The 26,284-nt window shown below is 49.2% G+C and overlaps 1 protein-coding gene across 2 annotated transcripts in view; it reads right to left on the bottom strand.

Moving 5' to 3' along the window:
* Positions 1–26,284, bottom strand: part of ASTN1 (astrotactin 1) — a 215,213-nt gene that overhangs the window by 14,691 nt on the left and 174,238 nt on the right. For both annotated transcript variants that reach the window (XM_081012041.1, XM_081012042.1), the window contains exons 15-16: positions 15,535–15,639; positions 14,221–14,409 (exon numbers count right to left, since the gene is read on the bottom strand). In XM_081012041.1, the coding sequence (XP_080868167.1) occupies positions 14,221–14,409; positions 15,535–15,639 (294 nt within the window). The remainder of the gene's footprint in view (positions 1–14,220; positions 14,410–15,534; positions 15,640–26,284) is intronic.

Here is a 26,284-nt window from a genome sequence, read left to right as displayed (position 1 = left end):
CAACGGGTCTCTCTTAGAAAGAAGTTACTTTTGAATATGCCCATCTGCATGCAGTGAGCAACAATGGTGCAAAGCACTGGTTCAGTTGCTGCCAAAATTCTATGTTTGTTTTTAATAAAAACATGGTGCTCTATTTTCCTTCCAGAAAGGGAAGTAAAATGAAGTAATGCATTCAGCAGAAAAGGCTGCCTATGAACACTAGATGGTGCTATAAAATTGCAGATCATGACAGGTCTGAAATCTTTATCGTATGTCTGATGGGAAAGATATGCATGTTACCAATGGCTGTAACAAGGACTCACTGTATCTGAGCCAATAGTAGATGGCAAGTGGTCTAGATGGATGAAAGAGCATTTGGATGATATAAAATCTCCACTAAGTGCATAAAAGGGTGCTTTCTGAGCGCGCGTACACACACACACACACACACACACACAGGACTCCTGACCATTAGGTCCAATCGTGACCAACTGGGGTTGCGGCGCTCAACTCCCTTTATTGGCCGAGGGAGCCGGCGTACAGCTTCTGGATCATGTGACCAGCATGACTAAGCTGCTTCTGCCGAACCAGAGCAGCACACGGAAATGCCGTTTACCTTCCCGCTGGAGCGGTACCTATTTATCTACTTGCACTTTGACGCGCTTTTGAACTGCTAGGTTGGCAGGAGCAGGGACCGAGCAACGGGAGCTCACCCCGTCACAGGGATTCAAACTGCCGACCGTCTGATCAGCAAGCCCTAGGCACACGCGCACACACACACACACACACACACACACACAGACACACTCTTAAATGTGCAGTAAAATAGCAGCAAATATATTATTGTCACTTTTTCCTGCTGATTCTGAGCAGCTGCCCCTAAACAGGCGCTTGACACCCAGAAATGTAAAGAGCAGGGCCAGAAGAAAGACAGCAACCTTAGCAAAACCCCCACACTATCCATACATTGCTTGGCAGTCTCTAGGGGTGGGCTGACCAGTCTGTAGAAGTCTCTCCCCCACAACCCCACCCCTCCTCAATAGAAGCCGCATGGCCCTCCATTTCACTTAAAAATTACAAAGCTATCTCTTAACAGTTAAGGCATAACTGATCTGTGTTAAGGGACCCTGAGAATGCGCTCTTGACTTAAGGATAGAATAAGTGTCTTGGTATATCAAATTAAAAGTGTGTCTACCTGTCCTAGCACAGCATACAAAAAACAACAACCCCAGTAACCAGCAGGTGCTGTGTTTTTTAATGGAAACTGTCTATGATTTATTCCCCCCCTAACCTATTGAATTATTGCATTTTGTGGCATCTGCTCCCTGCCACAACTCCCCCCCCCCCCGCCCAGCCCTAACATGCAAATAATTATCTTGACATAGCTGTGAGGAGCCAATGTGTTCACCTTAAGCATCTCCTCTCCCAAGACTGATATTCTCTGTAATCAGGGGACCAGGCAGGAGAGGCCTAGTCACAATGAAGAACTTTAGAGAGGACGGTCCCTATTTAAAATTCTGAGAAAAGCAATTATTCCATTTCACCAACTGCTTCCATTTCAGAACACAAACATTGATTTTGCAAATCCCAATGAGCTCCCAACTTGTCCTGATTGACTCAGAGGAGGGCGTGAATCCCAGAGAAAACAACAAGGAACCTGCCTGTTGTTTTGTCAAGCACAGGGGTGTGGAAATTGGAACTTTTGGGAGACCATGCATTGCTTACACTCTCTGGCACGGCTATCCAGGTGATCCGAAGCTGCAAATCAAAAGGCGTCTGACACAAAAGCCCTGTTCACCTGTCTGGAGAAGCAGCAAGAGAGCAAGGGGGCTGCTCCGTGGCACCTTCCAGTTTTCCATGTGGTTCAGGCCTGTCACACTTGCTCACGCTCCCCACGCAATCTGGAACCCTGCACGTTTTCCTGAACATGAAGGAAGCTGGAAGCAGCCACATGAAAACAGCCTCTTTGTAGTCATGTTGCCCCTTCTGGAGAGCAATGGCTGCATAGGACTAATGACTTTGTGGAATATCTGGCAGCAATCAAACAACATTTTTCAGCTGACAGTAGCTAACCTGCAACTTCATTCTATTTCTGAGGCCTGGTACAAATGAATATTTGTCCCTCTATTATAATTGCCAGAAACATTTCCCTGCCTGTCATTTTCTACTGCCTCTTTCTCACCCCATTCTTGTCTCACAAAACTTATGTATTATACAAATGCTGATGTGCGATATTTAGGAGGCAAGATGCCAATTGAGCACATACATGCAAAAATAAGTCTATTTACACAGCCTCATTCATCTGTGCCATTTATTTTGAACACAGAAGCTGGGGTCTCGCTCCCTCTATACCCGCAAGAGAAGAATTTGTATTTTTGGTTAGATCAAGGCGTTAATTTCCCTGCTCAAGATCTTCTAAGATCCTTTGCTCCCAGCACCCTGTTGACCCAACTCTCCCTCATTAATACAAATTGCCTGGCCAAGGTCAGAGTAGTTTCCAGCAGCCAGATATATCTGCTTTGAAATACTTTTGTGGGCCTTTCGAACCAATATTTAAACTTCCCCGGTGATAGCTGGAGGTCATGTTTTTTTAAACACTTAGATTCTTGCTATCCAGAGCATATGTTCTCTTATGTTAGCTTGTTATCTTTTAATTGGTTTCTATTCTAAATTTAATGCCAACTGTTCCTGCTGGCGGCAATAGCTGCGACTGAAGCTAGGATGGTGCCGTGTCAACGTTAGTGTTGCATGTGCAAAGTGAGTACATTGCCATTCCCACTTGCCACTCTGCTTCTGGACTGCTTGCTGGGCCACTCAGACAGATCTCCCCTTTTTGGAGCTGGATGATTCTCGTCTCTTGGAATAAATGCTCCCAGAAATATGTAATTGCTAAACAATGGCGCAGAAGCATTTGAGATGTCCAGTTTTCAGGGAAAGTATTCCAGCACAACTAAAGGTGTGTTGGTACAAGGTTGTGGGTGTGTACCCTGATGTGTACACTTGTTGCCAGTAAGAGCTGTTTGACAGTGGAATTTGCTGCCAAGGAGTGTGGTGGAGTCTCCTTCTTTGGAGGTCTTTAAGCAGAGGCTTGACAACCATATGTCAGGAGTGCTCTGATGGTGTTTCCTGCTTGGCAGGGGGTTGGACTCGATGGCCCTTGTGGTCTCTTCCAACTCTATGATTCTATGATTCTATGATTCTATGATTCCATCCCGTGCCCCCCCCGCCATCCACCTATCTATGCAGATTAGACCTGACCCTAGCAATTCAAGAAGCAAAACTGATATGGAGTTCTTGTATTTCACAATGTACAGTTTTGAACTTAGTGTAATCCATGGGATAAGATGTTAAAACATGGACCAGGGAGCCCTGGGTTCAAATCCTCACACATACATGGAGCTCAAACTGGCTGAAGTAAGTCAGTCTATTTCATAGGGCTGTTGTGAAGATAACAGAGACATGATCTCAGATATGCTGCTCTGAGCTTGTGGGTGGGGGGAGGGGAGGAGGGACCCTTGAATTGTTGAGTTGGGAGGGATCCTGAGGATCAGTCATTCCAACCTCCTGCACTGCAGGAATCTCAACACATGGTTCCCCATCCAATTTGAAACCATATGAATGCTAAAAATAAAATACTGAACCTGAAAGGCACGATGCCCCTTAAAGTCAAGATCCATGTAAGATCCATGGCCATTAACAAACTGTTAATTCAACAGCTTCCATTTAATAATCCCTGAACTTGTTTTAAGAATGTTACTGCTCACAATGAAAGGGTGTCGCCCTCCATTAGTGGAGGAAAGAGCACATTTCCTTCCTTCGGAAGAAAGGGAAGACTAAAAACCTACCAACCTACAAATATCTGCACCCTCTGGACTCTCCTGTTTGCATAGCCCTGCTGTCTGTTGGACAGCTCCTCAATTTAAATGCAAGAAACAAGGAGAGAAATGTCTTTGCTCAGTAACACCAGTCATGGGGGCGGGGCTAAGTAGTTAGGCAGGGCCTGGTGAGATCAAGGAGGCGGAGCTTAGCACCTTTTCCACATTAATCCAGAGTGCAGCCAACACCTTCTCTGTTATCCATACATAGCTTTAGCCAGGCAACATGACTGATCTACTGGCAAGTTTCATTTTCTTTATGGCTTTGAAAAGAGAGATTGGCAGATACTTTCCACTTTATAGAGAGCAAAAGGCATTGATGTCGTGGAGCTAGAGCCATGTGAATGTGCACACAGCAGGAAGCCCCTTCCTCTGTAGGGGAGGAACAGCCATTGTATTAAGATGAAAGGTTGAGCTCTGCTTGTCAGTTCTGAGATGCCAACATCCTTCAACAGGGAAGGGGAACATTTGGATTTCATCTGGGTCATATCCAGATGCATTGCAGTGTTTGCCAACTTGCACAGCTGCAGGAGGCTGCAGGGAATGTTTGAGAGCTTTAATGTACTGGTTCAGACTCCGGATGCTGCAGGTCCGGGCAGCACCTTGCCCAGGTTCCTGTGCCAAGACCTCCCCCCACAACAGGCCAGATTTTGCTGCCAGAAGCCATGGGACAACTGTGCTGCTTCTCACCGGCTAACTTCAGAATCTGCACTTTTCCACTGTTCTTGCTAACATTCTGCTGAAACATTGCCTACAAACAGCAGTCGTGGGTTATCTTATTCTTCCCTTGCATTTGAGCATTATTTTGAACTACCACCACAGGGCATTCATGTGCACAATGTAGGAATTAGGCATATGCAAAGAGAGTTAAATGAATCCCACATCGAAAACCCAAGCAAGGCTGCTTCAGACAGATTTGGGGTTTGTACAAGCCAAAGCTGGAGCTCTCTCTGAAAATCAGTGCTCTGAGATGCTTTGGAGATTCAGGTGTTGTTGTTTTTAAAGCAGCAGACAGTATGTCTGCAAAATATGAAACATTTCTCCCCAAGTTCTCCAAACGAGGTAACCTCCATGGTAGAGGGAAATCTGCTCTGCGACTGACAAGTCTAGGTTCTAATCAGAAGGAATGATTTCACTAAGGCTCTTCAATCCCAGTGTTTTGGGGGAAGGAATATTGAATTAATGTGTTATCATACCCATGTCTGTTCTGTGTTTGTGGCTACCTCTGCTGATGGTGTTTGCTTGGAAAAATGCTGAGCTCCCAGAAGTCTTCTGGGACTTCTGTGCCACATGGCCACACAAACTACTTTCGTCAAATCGACTTTGCACTTAGGTTTTGTGACTTTTGGTGCCAACTGAACAGAACGCCGTCATCGAAGTGTTTCCCGTGCCCTTCACTGAGCTGCAAAGTGGAGGGTGGGGTGGAGGGGTAGAGAAACCAGAAATAGGGATACAGTGTAGTAAAGATCTATGGAGAAGGAAGAAGTTGGGGGGGGGGAGCAGAAGACTTCTGGGAGCCCTGCCAGACTATTCACAGCAAGAAGCAGGGCTGGTCTAGAGAACAGGATGGCCCCTTCACCCTGGATGAGGTGGTTAGAAGACTGGACCATGCCTGTCTTGCAGGAACCACTGGGGAACTGGGGGGGGGGGTAGAGCCCTTTGCACCACTGTAGAAGCTTTTAATGGGAGAAACAGCTCTCAGCTTCTCAAACATGGGTGGGTGGGTCAGGTGTTTCATGGCCAAACAGCTGTGGAAAAGGCAGGAAGTCATTATAGGAAGAAGGTGTAACTGTTCCTGGCACAGTTGTACCGGGAAAGTCCAGTTCCTGAGAGCCAAAGAGTTGGCCACTTCTAGTCCAAGGCATGCCTGGAGTAAAACACAGATCCACCTTCCTGCTTGCTGCTGAACCACTCTGGCTTAAGCCTTGTACCCGTACAGCTGTGCTGCACAAAGACCAGGCGACCACACAGATATGGAAATTCTATTATCAGCTGATAGGCATGCCCTAGGTCTGGAAAGAAAAGAAGACCAAAGCAGCAAGTTGTCCCCCTTTACTAACTCTGGGGTCCTGGCAACTTAAGGCCAGGTTTTCTACCAGCATGCTGCAACATGCAGCTCTAAACACATGGCCAACACTACGAGGCAGCAAGGAACCCACAAGGTTCTAAATAGTACCAATGGTTTCAGTTCACCCAGTAAATCTTTAATCCCACCTCAGAGAGAAAATTTTTTGCACAACTGAGTCTTATTATAAGGACTGGGAGATAAAGGTTTGTGCCTGAGCTGAAAAGACCATTTCCTCCCCAATTTTTACTGCCCATGTCTAAATGTTTTGCAAGGAATAGTCTGCTGCCAGTCCCTTATTGAAGAAACCCCCACAAAGAAAACAAGGCTGCTAAACTTGGGGAGGGGGGGGGAGCCAAGAAGATGCAGGGCATTTCTTAGCCACCCCATCGTGCTGGAAATGGACCACTTTGGGACAGCTTTGAATTGCTGCTTAGCAGGTTCGGGGGACAAAGCAGCAGTGACAGAGAATGGTTTGTCTCTTGCAATTTTTCAATCGATATAAAGCTCTTGACGTGCACAGAGGGGGGAAAAGAGAAAGGAAGAAAAAGAAGCGGGGAACATGGCAGGTGACAGTACTGAAGAGAAGCTGAAACGAGAAACTTGGGGAGAAGAAAAAGAGAAAACGCGAAATCTAAAAAAGTAAGAGAGGTTAAGAATGGTGTTGCTTGAAACATGAAAAGGATAAAAACTCTGTGGTTTTTTAAAGTGCTTGATGCACAACTGTGGGGTGGGGGAGGATACAGCAAAAGGAAACAGAAAGCCTCTGAGTGAATCCAAGTATACCATCCCAGTTAATGCAAAAAAGAGAGGAAGGTCTCCTAACCAGGACTGTACACAGCACTAAAGGCCAACCATAGCTGTATGTCGTGATAGGTCAAAAGGTCACATCCTTGCTGCAATGCTTTATCCTTTCCTTGCCAGCTGCTTTCTGCCTCCCATTTTAGACCTGTTCTTGCAAGCTGGACACTGGTCCAGGACACTAATAAGTGGAAGGCATGTGAGTGTGTGTGTGTGGATTTTGGTTGATGTGCTTATTGGTCATAATGGTGTTGTGTTTTCCTTTGCACTTAATTCTAATGATTACACATTTTACCCAAACCACTGCAGCCTTCCTGAGGTCTGGAAAAACAACTCTATGCCCTAATACATAAACACAGTGAGGAAATTTTGAAGGAAATAAAGGAGGAGGATTGAAGGTTTCCTAACATTGGAGGTAACATTGGAGAAACTCTTGTCAATTTTTATAGATTAGCACAATTGGAGAATTTTCTTTGGACTTCTTGCATCAAAAGAAATGAATGAACTGGAGGGGCCTGGATTGAAGACTGGAAAAATATCTAGCAGAGAGAGGAATAGCTGAATATTAGTCTAGATTGAACATTTCACTATTTTGAAGAATTATTGTAAATATAACCAGTGCTTTTTTTCTAAAGAAAAAAATGTTTAGGGGTATTCTCCTTTTCCTACTCATATTGAAATACTGCCCCTCAATGAGGCCAAACTTAGATTCACAAAATGTATAGGGTTATGCGTCCCCCCAGAAAAAAGCACAGTATATAACTGACAGATGGATAGTTGGAAGCCCTTTTTAAAATCTTTCTTTCTCTCTTTATTCTCTTTAATATTTTCTCTTATTGTATTTTGAAAAGCCCTAATAAAACTCTATTATTAAAAAACAACAACAGCTCATGGGAGGAGACCCTTCCCAATGTCATCCCTTGAGCTTTAATTGAAGTGCAGGAAGAATAGTTGTCAAATGCATGACATTAATGCACTCACTTATTATGTTTTTAAAGGAAGTCCTTCATTTTACCTTTTACATACTACAATGATTTCTTTTTAACTAAAAAAAAGAAAGAGTTCACTTAAAGAAATAACAACGAGCAGCTGGCAGGCGCGCAGGAGGAAGCCGTCCTGCCTTCTTGCCCTTACAGAGAAGCCCAATTGAGGATGTCACGGCATTTTCAAGAAAGGCAAGGAAGGCTGCGGAGGGCAGACAATCAGAGAGATGATTTATAGAATGAAGGAATAACCCCTCGCCCACCTTGAAACTAAGGAAGATAAACACACAAAAAATCCTGCATCCCAACCCTTGAGAATTTCACCAAAGTTCTCTCTCCCCTATGATTTTTTTGAAATGCAATTTCTTTTCCCATTGATTGATGGAGGATACATGAAAACATGCAAGAGAAATTTTCTGCACAGCAATAAATATATATGGATTCCTTCATATTTATCATTCACAAAAATATTGTTAGGTAGGTTAGCTTGGATAAAGGGCCCCAAGATCACTCAGCGAGCTTTGTGGGGGGTATTGTTTTGCTGTTTTGTTTTACTTATTTTCATGTTTTTATCCTGTATTTTACCACTCTGAGATCTTATAATGAAGGGCGGTATATAAATCTAATAAATAAATTAGGAAAGTCAGGATTTGGATCTGTGCACCCCCAATGCAACACGGTAATACCATGTGATCCTTGGATGAAGTGTAATATGGAAATTTAATTCAAAAATTAAAATTTAAATAAAGAAAATACACACAGCTGTCCCCATCCAAATACAATGCATTTTCAGGAAATGGTTTGTTAGGCAAGCCATTCACATATTGAGTTAACAATTTCCCTTGATTCCCATGGGAAATTTTCTAACCATGGAATTTTGACCCCCAAATGACAAAAAAAACCACACCTCCAGATGACCAAAAAACCCAAAAAACCCCACCTGGGAAAACCCTCTGAAACATTACAAAAGCCAAACAAGGAAGGGGGAAATGCTCTCTTATTTGTCTGACCTACCCCCTTCCTTCCCGCTATGGTTTCTGATGAAGAGGTTGCTGTGGGCCAACAAAACACAACAAAGTTCTGCTTCTTCAAGACTGCTTATTTGTTTACAGTACCACGTGCAGGTTTGGTGTTTGGATATCTGAATCTGTGGTGCACATAACGAGGCTTGGGTACTAATTCCTCGTGTTCGGATAAGTGCAATTTTGTGTAACGTGCATTTTGGGTTGCAGGACCTGCGTGTGCCAAACTAGCTCTTGAGTAAGAGAAGCAGCTGCAAGTGGCCTGCAGACTGAGCATTGACTGGGCAGCTCAAGAGGCAAGCCATGGGGAGTTCTCTAGCCGTGGGGCCCTGCCCCTCATATCTGCTAGCCTCTGTAGCTGATCTCTCGCAGGCCCATGCAATGCTGGTGCGCTATGTGACTTGGTTCTAAACCATTAAGCCTTAATGGTTAAGGGCTTTAAAGGTCCCCATGAGCGCTCGACTAGGCCAGGAACCAAACAGAAAGCCAGAGCAGCTGGCATAGGTAAAGGTCAAAGTAAAGGTAAAGGTAAAGGGACCTCTGACCATTAGGTCCAGTTGTTGATGACTCTGGGATTGCGGCACTCATCTCGCTTTACTGGCCAATGGAACCGGTGTACATCTTCCCGGTCATGTGGCTAGCATGACTAAGCCGCTTCTGGCGAACCAGAAGAGCGCACAGAAACACCGTTTACCTTCCCGCCAGAGCAGTACCTATTTATCTACTTGTACTTTGACATGCTTTCGAACTGCTAGGTTGGCAGGAGCTGGGACTGAGCAACGGGAGCTCACCCCGTCGCAGGGATTCCAACCGCCAGCTTTCTGATTGGCAAGCCCTAGGCTCTGTGGTTTAACCCACAGCGCCACCCACGTCCCTCCTAGCTGGCATAGAGTAGGAGTAAATGCTCTGAGCATTTAAGCTTCAAGACTGCACTGGTCCAAGAGTCTGCAGCCCTTGGTATTATGGTGCCCACCCTGACAATTGAGCCGCAACTGTGCTGGCCCTGGAAGGGTTCCCCAGTCACCCCACTTCTAATTCCACTACTGGTGCCCGGAAGTGAAGACAGTGGATCAAAGAAAACTTTAGGACTGCTAAGCCCAGCAGTTCTAGATTTCCAGAGTCTAAGCGAGAAGATCCCTCTTCTGTTAATAAATTTAGAATGGCACTTTGCCGCAGTACCGTACTGTTGAATCATGTTCAATTTGTTAGTTGCTACAGCCCTTAAATCCTTCTTGGCAAACAGCACTACCTGGTTCCCTTGCAGTTGTGTGTAATGCTTTACACTGATTTGTCCCTGTTCCAAGGTGTCCCTGTGACATCCAAAAATCACAGAAATAAGTGTCACTGGGGATAACTCATCAAATCCACCTCAGTGCAATGCAGGATCACTCTCCTTTTCCCCCCTCTGCAGGTAAGCCAGCAATCAATTGGATTTACCAAGTCTTTAGAAATCGGATTATTAAGAAGAAAAAAAGAAAGAAAAAGAAAAGTACGTAGAAGGAAAATAAGCCAAAGTATTTCCTGAGGCTTAACAAGATTTTAACCACCAGAATGGTGGAAACGGCAGAAGCTGCCACAAGAGTCATTCCTAGGGGTTTTGTGTGTGTGTTTAGGAAAAAAGGGTCCAATCTCTTGGGCCCATTCTCCTCTGCAAGGCCCAATGGTGTAGCTAGCCGGCTTGGATGCCTGGGGTGGTGCATGTGCCGCGCAAGGGGGCGGGCACCCATTGGGCGGGACAGGGCAGGATGCGCCAGAATCCCAGTGCCCAAGCTATGTTCCACTCCGGCACCCTGCAGGCCTGTGTTGCTTTTTCAAGCAGTGCAGAGCCTGTAGGGAGTCCTCCAAGCTGTAGAGCAGTTTGGGGGAGGCGGGGGGCAGATGCAAGCCCCACACTGCCGTTTTGGGCAGCGCGAAACCTGCAGGCACCCGAGCCACCACGTCATTCCCAGGAGAGATGCGTGGCTCGGGCAGACTGCAGGCCCCACAGTAAGTGCCACCCTCGCAGTGTAGCACCCAGTGCGCCTCCCCAAGCTATGCCTCTGGCAAGGCCCATTGAACAAGAGCACTGTAGCACCCTTTTATGGGGCTTGTCTGTTAGAAAACACCCTGGGGTGCCCTGCAGCCCCTGAACTCCGAGCATCCTCTGGTATGCGCTGGAAAAGGCATTTCCCTTCTTCTCCAGTGCGCTTCAGCAACATATATCAAATGATATATGCACACTAATCTTCTAGCATAACACAGCAAGAAGCGTGAGACATCGAAGAGCTAATCTACGCATATATTTACACACTTTGTACAGACAAAGAAATCATGGCGTCTCCTCTCTCCAGCTCCAAGAGAAGAACAGAGAGAAGTAAAAGCAGAAGTACAGTACAATAGCTAATACAGCAGAAGAGATAAGACTGTCTTCCGTTCCTTCACTCTTCCCAGACAGGCATGTGATTTATCTGCAGCATCAGAGGCGTGAAATACTAACATTGTCAACCTGGGAAGGTAGCCTACCAGGAGAAGGAAACCTCTTATTCTAAACCTCTTCTGCCTTGCGGGATACATTTGGGAGGAGGAAGGGCTGGGAAGTACACCCTACACAAATCCAGAGTGGAGTCCCCAAGTTGGTTGGATGGCATCTTGTACTCATCCTTCTGACAACTCCTGCAACCAAGCTCATGCCAAACGTCTTGCTCTGCTTTCCTTTGCACGACATCAACAAGGCCGAGAGGGGGCTCTTGTCGTCTGGGCAGCTCAGGTAATCTTTGGTGCTGCTTACACAGTGGTTTGACTTCACCCCTAGAGGCGTACTCCATTGTCTCTTGAGACAGATGGATGCCAACAACTTCCCGCAACTTCCTTAGGAGGAATGCCCAGCAGTATGAATGCCGTAGTGCCATGCTACTCAGTCATGACATAGCTCAGTGGTGGGAGAGGCCAGCCAAGTCTCAGGGAGCACTTGCCTGGAGGCAGAGCCTGTATGCAAGGTTCAGTCCAGTCTTAAGGTCAGGAGTATCTCCCTTCATGTAGACAGTTGGTCTGTGGGTCAATAAAGCTGGGAGTCCAAGGTCACGAGAAGCAAGAAGCAGCAAGGTCTGGCCAGGAACGACAAATGTTGTTCCCAGCAACTGACTGCGACTGGAGAGTCTGCTTAAGAAAGCTGAAGCCAGCTGGTTTACATTTGTTCAGCTATTCTTAGCTTAAATCAGGAATGGTTAGCCTGTGGCCTGCAAGCTGCATATGGGCCCCTAAGAGGGGTGTGTGTGTGTGTGTCTGTGAAGGCGATGCCCCCAAACTGCAACACATAACTGATGACTCAGCAGTTGCCAAATATTCAGCAGCTGCCTACCCTACAAGTAGGGTGGCCGTGACCACCCCTTCTAGCCCAGGTCATCAGACATCCCTAAGATTCCAAGGTAGCCTTTCTCAACTTTGAGTCTGCAGATGTTGTTGGACTACAACTCCCATCATCCTTGACCACTGGTCCCGCTGGCTAGGGGTGATGGGAGTTGTAGTCCAACATTTATCTGGGGACCTAAGCTTGATAAAGGCTGTTCCAAGTTGTTATGTGAGCCTTGGGCTAAAAGTTCAACAGCTCAGTAGCAGGGGACTAAGCAGCCAAGTACTGAATTTAGTACCTAGGCATTTACCTGAACAAAAGAAACACACACAATTCCAAAAGGAGGCAAAATCAGTTAGCAAAAAAGAAACCAAATGTACTTTTGTTAATGCCAGATCACAACAACCACAACTACACTCACTAAGCCTGTCTCTATACATACCCACAATGCCATTGGCTCCACAGGGAGAAAACATACAGTACAGAACAAGAACTTGCTTTATAGTAAATGGCATAGTGAGCTTATTAACCCATCAAATGGCTTCAAGACTCAAACTTTCTAGCAGAGGCAACTATTCCAATCAACAGCCTCCTGGCTGGCCTTGGGTGAGTGAGGGGAGATCAAAACAAGCTAACACAGATGCCTCCAACTCCCCGTAAGCTTAACTAGGAAACAAAAAATACCTTCTACCCCAAAGCACAAAAAAGGAAAACACTTTTTTTGCAGTGCCCCCCTCCAGATACCCAATTTACATACCCCCTGAGCACTGCAATCCTATGTGTTGCACCAAAGTGAGTGAGTGCAGGATTTCAGCCAAACTGTCATTTGGCATTATGCAAAATTAGCTACGCAGCACTAAAAGTGTCCCAAAGAGCTCTGGCTACAAAATCCACAAAACAGCACACTCACAACTTATGCACATTTAACTTGGGTGTGTTCAGCTTCACGTGCCTGGCAATTGAAAAATAAATAAATAAAATGAGTGGTAAGGGGGCAGGAAGAAAAAACTTTGGCAATCCCTCCCTCCATTGCACCCAATGTGTTTTGACTACAGTGGTACCTTGGGTTACATACGCTTCAGGTTACAGACTCTGCTAACCCAGAAATAGTACCTTGGGTTAAGAACTTTGCTTCAGGATGAGAACAGAAATCGTGCTCCGGCAGCATGGTGGCAGCAGGAGGCCCCATTGGCTAAAGTGCTGCTTCAGGTTAAGAGCAGTTTCAGGTTAAGAACGGACCTCCAGAACAAATTAAGTTCTTAACCCGAGGTGCCACTATACATGCAATTTTGGCTTTGGGTGCTATCCCCAAAATTTAGCCTTTAAGCAGGTTGTAGGCTTACTGTTTGTTTTCATTTTGTTTATAGAAAAACAGCCTCACCACCTGTCTGAAAGTATTTCGCTGGTCACTTACAACAAAGCACCTAAATCTTTTAATGCATAAGCTCTGTGAAAGACAGCCCAGTGACATGGCTGCCATTTTACCGCTGAAACATTGAGACACAAAGCTTTTAACACAAGGTCACCAAGGCACCCTTTGTGGACGGCACCATCCCATTCATCACTGAGCCATTCTTCTTTCAGAAGGAAGTAGCATCAACATCACTGCTCCCTGACAGTCCTACTGCTCTCTAATTCCCTTTCTGCCATGGCGTGCCTGACCATATTCTGCAAATCAAGTTGCAGTCTGGAATGTGGTCTCTTATAGCATCATTGGGAATTTCTACTTTTTTAAAAAAACAAACAAACCCTAAGTTTCTAGAACACAAAATGGTAAGGGAAATATATGTAAGGAAAGTAGTCCATTTACAGGACAGGGCCTATTGAAATGTTCAGATATTGTTCATTCCCTCGCCTTTTCCTCCACCCTGCACAGCACCACAGCCCAATTACTTTCTGCCCTTCAACTGTTTCCCTTCCTCTCATATTCTTTACAACCCCTGAGAGCCACTAAAACACAAACACTGCAATCAAAATTTATTGTGCAGATTAAGCAACCTTTTGCAAATGATGCAATAGGCATAAATTATTCCAAGTGCAGAATTTTTCTGACAATGGAGTAGTGTCAACCCAATTCTATCACATTAGCAGACCACTGATTACCAGCCTTTCTCCGCAGTTACGTGGTGTATGTTTTTAAAAAGATAATGACCATCACGGCCCCTACCTTTGCTGATATCTTCATATTCCAGCCAGAGCTGTTTTTGGACTTGCTTGTTGGGATACCAGATAGAGCAGGACTCTTCAAAGCCATAGACAGCTTCTTGTATAAAGTGGTTGCCAAACTGGTCCAGCAGGGCCACAAAATCTCCTCGGGATGTGGCTCCATCTAGAGAATGGAGGGCATTGCCAAAAGCTGCAAAGCACAACAAGCTGCAATTCAGGGGCAGGTTGAAGGTGGGGGGGAGAGAAATACAAAGCATGCAGGAGAAACCTCTCCTTGAAAACCAAGGGACTCTCTGCTCCAAAATGGACGAGATACTTTGGAAGCTCACAAGCAAGGTGTGAAAACTGTTTAGTAAGAAACCTTACGTCAAGCACATGAGAATCTTTGGTTCTGACATGTGGGTCCACACCCCACAGAGCAGCAAGCTTGGGAAGCGTGGGGCACATGGTTTGTTCATGGGGTACGAAAAAGGTGCATACAGGGTATTGATGACTGACTCTAAGTCCATTAGGTTCACAAAGAGTGTTGAGTACAATCCTAAGGGGGGGGGGGGATGTGGGAATTTTCCAGAGTCACTCAGAGGAGGATGAAGATGATGTGAAAAAAGCAGATGATGAAGAGGTAGAAGAGGAAGATGAGGATGATGATCAGAGTTCGGATTCCAGCTCAGTGGGCGGCGCTGCTGCTGTTGTCAGTGACAGTAATGACACAGCAGACTACAAGAGTGCAAAGGCCTCAGTCAGACCATCTGATGCGTCTGACACTGAACTGGAAGAACCACTGTTCACCATTGGCCATTTTTCTCCTAAGAAGGAGGAGATGAGTGCAGAAGACTTGCGTCTAGTACGCAGATCTGAAAGGGCCACAAAAGGCAAACCTCCAAAGAGATTTGCTGATGAGTTTGCTAAGACAGCAACTGCTGTTCTTAGTAGCTCAGAGAAGGTATGGGAACCTTCGACAGCCCCTTTCCATCGTCTCTCTCTGGTGCCTGACACTCAGAGGTGCCCCACTTCTGTACATGGAGGGTACACAGCACCAATACTGAATAGTTCCTTTAGCTTGCTACTTTATTAAATTTATTCATCTCTTCCCACACCGAAAGGAGCCCTGAAGTGACTTAAAGAACCTCTCCTCCATGAGTGCATCCATTTTTCAAAAGTGATCCAAACTTCTTGCTCCCACCGCATATTCTGGTAGTCAATTCCATAATTTAATTAACTGTTGTGACAAGAAACTCCCAAGTTCCACCTCCTGGGTCTCAGGCAGTGTGGCAGACCACAATCCACCCCACTCACTGGGCTAAGCAGCACTTACCTTGGGAGATGGTCAGCTGGTTGAGCTGGGCGTGGTACATGACGGAGCGCACTTTCCAGTGTTGCAGCAGAGGGTATCCAGACACCTCACTGAAGTTCACCATCCCTGTGACCAAAACGACAGGTAAGCTTGGCTTTGTCACTGGGGGAGGCACAGAAAATCAGCAGACAAGCACAAAAGCACCCACCCAACTCTCCTGAATTTCAGATTTGGCCCCATTATGTGATTTGGTTTGCACATTCAGCAGAAACAAGAAGTAAAGTTTCCCCCCTAGAACTGTCCCGGGTGGAGGTTTACAAGTTTAAATTGCCCCACACCACTTCCATTAGGAAATAAGCATGCCAAGAAGACTTGATTCTAGCTTGCTGAGAAGGCAGCTGCTTTTTGATGGACAGGGATGACGCCCTCCTTGCTGCCCCTCAATGATGAAGTATTTAGAACGCATCAATATCATCCTGTTGTTGTTTAGTCGTTTAGTCGTGTTCGACTCTTCGTGACCCCATGGACCAGAGCACGCCAGGCACCTCTGTCCTCCACTGCCTCCCACAGTTTGGTCAAACTCATGCTGGTAGCTTCGAGAACACTGTCCAACCATCTCGTCCTCTGTCGTCCCCTTCTCCTTGTGGCCTCCATCTTTCCCAACATCAGGGTCTTTTCCAGGGAGTCTTCTCTTCTCATGAGGTGGCCAAAGTATTGGAGCCTCAGCTTCATGATCTGTCCTTCCAGTGAGCGCTCAGGGCTGATTTCCTTCAGAATGGATAGGTTTGATCTTCTTGCAGTCCATGGGACTCTCAAGAGTCTCCTCCAGCACCATAATTCAAAAGCATCAATTCTTCGGCGATCAGCCTTCTTTATGGTCCAGCTCTCACTTCCATACATCACTACTGGGAAAACCATAGCTTTAACTATATGGACCTTTGTTGACAAGGGGATGTCTCTGTTTTGTTTTTTGCCTTTTTTTGTTTTGTTTATTTATACCCAGCCTTTTTCCCTGACAAGGTGTCAGGGGTTCAGGAGCAGAGGCAAGGGCAAGGGAGGAAACAGAGAGCGAGGGAGAGGAGGCAGAAGAAAAGATGAGTGATGACGACGACCCGAGATCTCCGAGTCTTTCCAGTGAATCAGAAGATTCACAGAAAGGAGCACCAGTGGCCAGGGCAAGGGGGGAGCCTAGGGGGACACCCCAGGAAGATAGAGCCAGAGGGGACTCAGAGGGGAGCAGTTGGAAATCAGGACCAGCGTCACCGCCAGAGAGCAGGGAAGAGGAAGGGCGCCAGGGATCAAGCGCTGGCAGCTCACAACAGGGGGGAGGGCACGAGTCAGGAGTGGCCACACCTCCATCGGGGAGCGAAGAAACGGTCAGACGGAAGGTGGAAGGTTGGGCGCGCGTGCCAAGTTCAAATGCACAGGAAAGTGGCGCAGTAGGCAGCCCGGAAAGGGAGCCAGGTCCTAAAGCCCGCCGAAAGGAGGGAGAAGAGTCAGGGGGGTCAGCGTCAGCGTCAGAGGAATCCCGGAAGGAAGAGACCCCGGGGGGCAGAGGGACCCAGAGAAGAACAGTCAGGCGGAAAAGGTGGAGCAAGGCTAGGATATTAAGTTGGTGTACAAGGGGCGGAGACTCAGATGGAGCTTCGCCGATCTAACCATGAGACGTAGAGTTGCACGCAGCAGCTTGAGAATGGAAACTGTAACTCAATAAAGACTTTTATTTAATGATCGCTGGCTAGCGTGATCCTCTGTGAGCTAGGATCTGGAAGCAGCTCTGACAGTAAGCTCCATCTCTAGATTGTGGGCATCTACGTCCTCGCGGAGAGGAGAGAAAGCGGGTGCCTACTAGCGAGCTCACGAACGGCAGACAACATGACGGCCGAACAGCAGATAGTGGAACTCAGAGAAGCAGTGACACGACTGAATGCCGAGGCTCTTGCATCCAGGAAGAGAGAGAAGGACGCAGCTGCCGCCTACAGGGATCTCCAGGTCAGGTTGGAAGTGCTTACGAAGCAAGGGCAACTGACACCCAAACCGGAGGGGATTGGGTTGGGGAGACGAACAGGCGGTCTGGTCTCTCACTTCGATGGGAATTTGCAACAGTACCCCAACTTTAGAGCAGATGTAATGTGTGCACTGCAACTGCTGAACAAAGACTTTAGAGATGAGCAAGAGAAGGTGGGATTCATCATGTCCCATTTGCATGGAGATGCTAAAGCATGGCTGCGCAATTTGTGGAGAGATAAGGATCCGGCGCTCCAAAATGCGGATGCCTTTATTAAAGCGATGGATGGGTGCTTTTTATCAAGCATTGACGTGGATCTTGCTCGGCAGCAGATACATGGACTGAAGCAAGGGAGGGCCAGCGTAAGGCAGTACCATGCCCGCTTTTTCGCTTTGGTCAGTGCCCTGGAATGGGACAGAGATTCGGCTCCTGTAAGAGACCTGTTTTGGGAGGGATTGCACGGCTCGGTTAAAGATGAAATTGCGAGGGGGGAGAGACCCCGGACCACGCAGGAGATCGTTCAGAGGGCGCTGGCGGTGGGGGTGCGGCTGGAAGGACGTCCGTGGAGCAGGGACGAAGGGCGTGGAGGGCGCGAACCAGCCAGGGGCTCCTCCTTCCTTCCCAGAGAAGCAGCGCGTGCGCAATCCACGCCTCCGCCAGGAGGAGGAGCGGAACCTATGGAGGTTGGAGGTGCAAGGGCTCAGTCAGCAGCCAGAGCCCTAGCACCGGCAGCAGTGAAAGCGAAGCCTCCTAGAGGGAACAGGAAGTGTTACATCTGCGATGATCCACAGCATATGGCGAAAGAGTGTCCCCAGAGGCTCCACAAGCACACTGCAGCCTCAGCAATGGTAACTGCAGCAACGCAGCAAGGACAACCACAGCAGGGAAACGACGGAGTCTGGTTGGAGGAAGAGGCACTGGGGCCCAGCCAGACGTGTCAGTGAAGCAGTCCCCAGAGATTTTACAGCCCATGGACCCCCTCCCGCCCAAACCGGTAGTGAGGCTCACCGCGTCGCTCCAGCTGCCCAATGGAATCACCATGGACGTGCCAATCACCATTGACTCCGGAAGCAATGCGGACTTTATAGGGCAGGACTTTGTCGACCGGCACGCTATACAGTTGCTGCCTGCCACGCTGCCCCTGCAGGTTGTCACGGTGGATGGCAGGGAGCTGCTAGGGGGGCAAGTGGTGAAGCAGACGCCACCAATGGTGATGCGACTTGGGAATCACAGGGAAATCATCAGCTTCAATGTCACTCAACTATCGGACACGCCCATTGTATTGGGCATGAGTTGGCTGGACAAGCACAGCCCAACGCTGGCTTGGTACCAGAGGCAGCTGACCTTCGGCTCTTCCTTTTGCGCTGAACACTGCATCGTGCCCAGGCAGGAAGGAGGGGAAGAGGAGTCACAGCTGCAGCTAGGCACGCTGCAAGCGGTTCCCCACAAGTACGCAGAATTTTTGGAGGTTTTCTGCGAGAAGGAGGCAGACAGGCTACCCCCCCACAGACCATATGACTGCAAAATTGACCTGCTGCCGGGGGCGGCGCTGCCCAAAGGGAAGCTGTATTCCATGTCTGAGGACGAACTGCAGGAACTCAAAGAGTTCATAGATCATAATTTGGAGCGCGGTTTCATCCGAGAGTCCAAGGCAGCGGGGGGCAGTCCGGTATTCTTTGTTAAGAAGCGGGACACGCCCCAAAAAAGACTTGTAGTGGACTTTCGCATCTTGAACAGTGTGACCAAGCCATCGGACTTCCCCATGCCCCGAATCGACGACCTCCTCGCAAAGGTACGGAAGGGCAGAGTGTTCACCAAGTTGGACCTGCGAGGGGCATACAACCTCATTCGCATGCGGGAGGGAGATGAGTGGAAGACAGCCATGTTCACGCCCCTGGGCACCTACGAATATAGAGTTATGCCTTTTGGATTGCAAAATGGCTCCCACGTTTTTCAAGCTTTCATGCATCACGTGTTGGCGGGGCTCCTCTACAAGACGTGCGTCTGTTTCTTGGATGACATCCTGATCTTTTCGGAATCGCAGCAGGAGCATGACAGACACGTCAAGGAAGTGCTGAGCAGGCTACAGCAACATAGGCTTTACGCCAAGCTGGAGAAGTGCCAATTCGACGTGACCGAGGTGGATTTCCTGGGCTACAAGTTGTCTGATAAAGGGCTCGCCATGGACAGCGCCAAGGTCCGAGCAGTGTTGGATTGGAAAAGCCCACGCAACCGGAAGGAGGTCCAACGGTTTGTCGGCTTCGCGAACTTCTATCGCAAGTTTATCAAAGGCTTTGCGATGCAGACAGCGGCCATCACGGACACGCTCAGCTCCAAGAAAAAGAAGTTCATCTGGACAGAGCAGGCGGAGCAGTCCTTTCAGGCACTCAAGCGTCTCTTCGCGTCGGAAGAGCAGCTGCTTCATGTCAACCCCAGCAGGCCGATGAGGGTGGAGACAGACGCTTCGGACAGAGCCGTGGGAGCAGTCCTGCTGCAGAAAGACCCGCAGGGGGTTTGGAGGCCGGGAGCGTTTTACTCAAGGAAGCTCAGCAAGTCCGAACAGAACTACACCATCTGGGACAGGGAGTTGCTGGCCATTCATGCAGCGTTCAAAGCGTGGAGGCACTTCCTGATCGGCGCCAAGCACACGGTGCAGGTCTGCACGGACCACAAGAATCTAGAGCACTGGCGCACGGCACAGTTCCTGAACCAGAGGCAGATACGTTGGGCTGAGTTCTTTGCGAATTTCGACTTCCGAATAGAGTATGTCCCGGGGGACACCAACATCATGGCGGATGCTCTCTCCCGTAAGCCACAGTATCTGGAGGAGGCAACGCCAGCGGCCGCCATGCACATCTTCGCACCGACAGTGTGGGCGTGCGCGGCGGCGACAGTTGACCTGGATGCGGTGCGACGAGCGTTGCAGGATGACTCCTTCGCGCAAGCAAAGATGGCAGAGGTGCACAGGGGCACGGCAGCGACCGACGAGTTCCAGCTGCGAGATGGTTTGCTCATCCGTAAAGGGGCCATCTACGTGCCGGGAGACGAACTTCGCGCCAAGGTACTGCAGCAGCTGCACGACGCGCCCACTGCCGGGCACTTTGGCAAGGAGAAGACGGTGGAATTAGTAGCCAGAGACTTCTGGTGGCCCGGAATGAGAGGGGAAGTCGCGGACTACGTGGCGAGGTGTGACACCTGCCAGAGGTCCAAACCAGTGCACAGACCGCCGGCCGGACTGCTGGAACCGCTGCAAACTCCGTTCGAGCCATGGGAGAGAGTGGCCCTGGACTTTGTCACGGATCTGCCCAGCTCGAGGGGCAAGACGGCTGTGCTGGTGGTGGTGGATTTGTTCTCCAAGATGGCACATTTCATTCCGTGCGCGAAGGTGGCCACGGCGGAACAAACCGCCAAACTGTTCATAGACCACGTGTTCAAGGTTCACGGTCTGCCGCGGTCTATTCTGTCCGACCGAGGGCGACAATTCATCTCAAACTTCTGGCAGAGGCTGATGGGCTTCCTGAACGTCAAGATCAACCTGGCGTCGGCTAGACACCCGCAGACCAACGGGCAAGCGGAGCGGGTCAATGCCATCATGCAGCAGTACCTGAGATGTTATGCGAATCAACAGCCTGCGACGTGGGTGGATTACCTGCCTCTCGCCGAGTTCGCCTACAACAACACGAAGCACGTGTCCACGGGGGTCACGCCGTTCTTCGCCAACAACGGGAGGCACCCTAGAACCTTCCTGGGACTGGAAAGAATGGGGGAGGGGGAGCCGCAGACAGCAGATGCGTTCGCGTCGGAGTTGCAGGAGGTCCACGATCAGCTGCGGCGGCACCTGGAGCTGGCTAAACACGCATACAAGGTACAAGCGGACAAACACAGAAGGGTTGGCGAAGAGATCCATGTGGGAGACTGGGTCTGGTTAGCAGCCCACGCAGTGCCGGCCAGGTCGTTGGCGAAGAAGAAACTAGGGCATAAACAACTGGGGCCCTACCAAGTCGACGAACAGGTCAACCCGGTGGCTTTCAGGCTGGCTCTTCCGGAGGGTTCCAGAATGCATCCGGTGTTCCACAGATCGGTGCTCACTCCCTACAAGGCACCTCACAGGTTTCAGGAACCAGGAACGGCACCGGGTCCGCTCCGAGAGAGAACCGGGCAAGGGGGAGTGGCACAGGAGGAGCGCATCAACGAAGTCACGGAGATTTTGGACTCCAGATGGGGGGAAGAGGGGGTAGAATACCTTCTCGCCAAGGAGGGCACCCCGGCCAGTGCCAACAGCTGGGTGCCGGGCTACGCTTTAGACGAACCTCTGCTCAAAGAAGAGTTTCATGCCCTCTTCCCACATAGGCCAATGCCAGCAGACTTTTTCGACGACTGGCTTTTCACGCCCACGCTTTCAGCCAGCACGTTCCGGGGGTTCGACTCGGACGAGGAACCGACACGAGACGCCCGTTCCCCGGAGGGGTCACCCTCGGGATCTGCTTCAGAACCCTCGTATTGGTGGGATGATCGACCAGAGGAGCAGTTCCGCAGAAGGTGGCTGGAGGGTCCAGGACGAGCAACGTCTCCAGAAGGCAACGAGGGAGAGACGGACATGGACGTTTTCGGGGACGACCCGGGTTTCGAGCACGGCGGCACAGAGATGGAAGCGGAGGTGACCGTCGTCAACGAGAGCAGGGAGGAAGAACCGGAAGACTTCGGATGGCGGCCCGCCACGGGAAGCGAACTGTATCCGACATTCGTCCCCCTGACACGGCAGCACCCAGATCCCGCACCGGAAGGAGGGGAGGGGGGAAGAGGGGGCTTCGAGGGGGGGATGGATGTCAGGGGTTCAGGAGCAGAGGCAAGGGCAAGGGAGGAAACAGAGAGCGAGGGAGAGGAGGCAGAAGAAAAGATGAGTGATGACGACGACCCGAGATCTCCGAGTCTTTCCAGTGAATCAGAAGATTCACAGAAAGGAGCACCAGTGGCCAGGGCAAGGGGGGAGCCTAGGGGGACACCCCAGGAAGATAGAGCCAGAGGGGACTCAGAGGGGAGCAGTTGGAAATCAGGACCAGCGTCACCGCCAGAGAGCAGGGAAGAGGAAGGGCGCCAGGGATCAAGCGCTGGCAGCTCACAACAGGGGGGAGGGCACGAGTCAGGAGTGGCCACACCTCCATCGGGGAGCGAAGAAACGGTCAGACGGAAGGTGGAAGGTTGGGCGCGCGTGCCAAGTTCAAATGCACAGGAAAGTGGCGCAGTAGGCAGCCCGGAAAGGGAGCCAGGTCCTAAAGCCCGCCGAAAGGAGGGAGAAGAGTCAGGGGGGTCAGCGTCAGCGTCAGAGGAATCCCGGAAGGAAGAGACCCCGGGGGGCAGAGGGACCCAGAGAAGAACAGTCAGGCGGAAAAGGTGGAGCAAGGCTAGGATATTAAGTTGGTGTACAAGGGGCGGAGACTCAGATGGAGCTTCGCCGATCTAACCATGAGACGTAGAGTTGCACGCAGCAGCTTGAGAATGGAAACTGTAACTCAATAAAGACTTTTATTTAATGATCGCTGGCTAGCGTGATCCTCTGTGAGCTAGGATCTGGAAGCAGCTCTGACACAAGGATTTAATGTGGCTTACATACATAATATGAACAGCTAAAAACATAAGGGGGGAAGCATTAAGCAACTATTAAACATTGATAGAACTTAAACCACAGACATGCATAAAATCTATTAAAACCATACCAATAATGGCAACAAAAACAGCACAGCACCAGCCCTTTCATTAAAAGCAATCAGCTCCCAAAAGCCCATTGGAACAAGCAGGTCTTCACCTGCCTGAGGAAGGGCAACAAGGAGGGAGCCAGTCTAGCTTCTCCAGGGAGCGAGTTCCAGAGTCTGGGAGCAGCCACGAAAAGGCCCTCTTCCCAGGCAGGTTCATATATGGGAGCAGGGCCTTTCAGATATAAGCTTGGACATAAGCACATCACCTCTGCTCAGAAACCCCCCTCCCCCCCACACACTGTGATTGTGCTAAATGTATAAATTGGTCTTCAGTCAAAAGCCACTCTTGGGGCCCACCTAATTCATATTCAACTGTATCCAGCAACTATATGAAGTCCAAGCTTGCTGACATCTCTGTGGCAGGCCAGATTGCGCTCCTGGCAAGGCAAGGCGGCAGAGCATTGCTTGATTTCCAGGTTGGCGGCATCACTGCAGAGCAGGAGCTAGGCCAGCTCTGAGAGCCAATCAGCAGCCTAGGCTGGCTCCCAGGGTGGACTTCCAGACCAGAGTGAAGACTTAATCTCCTTTGATCTGTGGACGAGCTATAAACAGGAGCCCAGTCTGCTGCTTCACCGGTGCTCCTGCCCCCGTGACTTGTCCACCCACCAGCTCTCCTTGGATGCTGGTTTCTTGTTAATGGGGCTGAGGAGGAATTTTACACAGGGCCCAAATTGGCCTGGGATTGTGTGGTTTTTGCCTTCCTCATAGCAGAGCTGGGTTTAACCCAATTATTATATATAAATTTATTGTTCTATCCAATGGCTACAACATTCAGCAAGAGTATTAATAAAATAATAAAGAGCATACATCCGTAACATAAAAATCTGCAAAAACTTTGCTAGGTTCCTGAGCATTAAAACAGTTTCCCTTGTGCATTTTTGACAGCTCCAATTCTAATATTATTTTGCCTTTTTAAAATCCAATTTGCCAACATCCATGATGGAAGAGAGAGAAGTTACCAGAGACACCAACAAATTCAAACCCAGCTCAATTTCAAATTAAACGTCTGAAAAACCACAACAATTTATAGTGATTTTATCTAACTCTTTTTTCCCTCTCCCCCCCCCCTCCAGAACCAGCACTTATAGGGCCACTCTGTGCACTACTGTGACTCAAAAGAAACCAAACCATTTCTGCCAGGGTGTGCCTGCTTGCTTATGTGAACAAAGGCTTCAGAAAGCGATCTCTTAGGGACAGGCTAAAAAGGGATGGGGGTGGCACTGTGGGTTAAGCCACAGAGCCTAGGACTTGCTGATCAGAAGGTTGGCGGTTTGAATCCCCGCGACGGAGTGAGCTCCCATCACTTGGTCCCTGCTCCTGCCAACCTAGCAGTTCAAAAGCACATCAAAGTGCAAGTAGATAAATAGGTACCGCTCTGGCAGGAAGGTAAATGGCGTTTCCGTGCACTGCTCTGGTTCGCCAGAAGTGGCTTAGTCATGCTGGCCACATGACCTGGAAGCTGTACGCCGGCTCCCTCGGCCAATAAAGCGAGATGAGTGCTGCAACCCCAGAGTCGGCCACGACTGGACCTAATGGTCAGGGGTCCCTTTACCTTTACCTAACAGATCATGAGTGATGTCTTCCATCAGTGGGCGGATTCTTGCCCCATGCTGTGCCAGCTCCCCATGACTATTACCAATTAAAAATTGTGGCCATTTTTAACCCATTCCCTGCCTCTTCTCTGCTACTGCTCCTTGTGCCTGCCTCCCTGCATAAATTCTCCCTCTGTGAAGCTGCTGGATCTGGAGGCATGCACAGACGTTTTCCATTTGAATGGGTCTAGTGCACATAGAACCTGCAGTGCCCTAGAACCTGACTTGCAGTTCTTGGGTTTCTCAGAGTGAGGCTCACTGCCTTTTTTTCTAGAAAAAAAAGGTGCCAGTACTCACTGACGGCTCCCGCCCCGTCCATCACACGCTAGGCAACTAGGGCGCACACAGCCAGCAGCAGGGCACAGGGCACAGTGGGGGAAGTAGGACACACATCATGTGCCACTCACTCTCACGCTCTTCTGGGAGTGGGACTCGTGCACCCCAGCCAGCCCTGGGGGTGTGACGACAGCAGTCAGGCTCCACTGGGGCTTTGCTCATGCCTTTGCGGCTCCCCATGTGGCTGAGCATCTCTGTGGTGGTGGGGAGGTGCTGGTACTGTGATCCGGTGAGTACCATCAGAAAAAAAGCACAAGTGAGGCCCCCACGGTTCATTAAAAATGGCAACATTCTCAAATCTGATTTCTGTATCTCACTGTGAGTTCTCTTTAGTTGGCTGTTATGCTTTCCCCTCTGCTGCTCCCCTGGGAGAATGCTTACCTTTTGGACTTAACAAACCTCCTTTCCTGGGCGAGCAAAGCAATTAATGTGCTACATAACGGCCGTTCACCTTCACCCAATTTCCTGGGCAACGGCAGCCCAGTTGCTTTCAAGCAACCAAACTGGTTAAAGCACTTAATTCAGGAATATGCCTAATTAAATGTTGCTTCAGACTGCAAGAGATACAGAGGCAGGTGTGGGGCAGGAGCGGGAACAGGGGTGAGTGGGAGGCAGCGCGAGAGGCTGGAAGGTGTGGAGGTGGAAGAGAAGCACTAATTATACTAAAGGAAGGTCTGTGGGTCAGCAACTCTACGGTAATTAAAAATACAACTTGAAAGGAGCTTGCTTGTGCTTGTTTCTTTTCTGCAGCCCAGTCTCTACTTCTGAAGATAACAAGCCTCCCCCCTACTCTCTGCCCCCCCCACTTTTCTTGAGAGGCCTGTCCCAAAGGCATGCCCCCACCACATTAATTTCTCCACTAATTGCGTTTTTAATGAGCTGTCTTCCACACACAGCAGGCTGGGCATTTCCCATGGGCTCCCAAGGGGCAGGCACAGCCTCAACCCATGCCAAGGGGTGTGGGCATAGGCACTCAGGAGCTTCTGAATGCCAGCTGCAAGGGAGGAGAAAGGGGCTGGATGGTGAGTGGCAATGCTCTGTCCCTCGAGCCAGCGTTGAACGGGGAGCCGCCACATTTATTC

The sequence above is a fragment of the Podarcis pityusensis genome, assembly GCF_964106645.2.
Source record: "Podarcis pityusensis genome assembly, chromosome: 6".
Classification (NCBI taxonomy): Eukaryota; Metazoa; Chordata; class Lepidosauria; order Squamata; family Lacertidae; genus Podarcis; species Podarcis pityusensis.
Note: the sequence above shows the minus strand (reverse complement) of the source record. Positions and strands in the feature narration are given on the sequence as shown.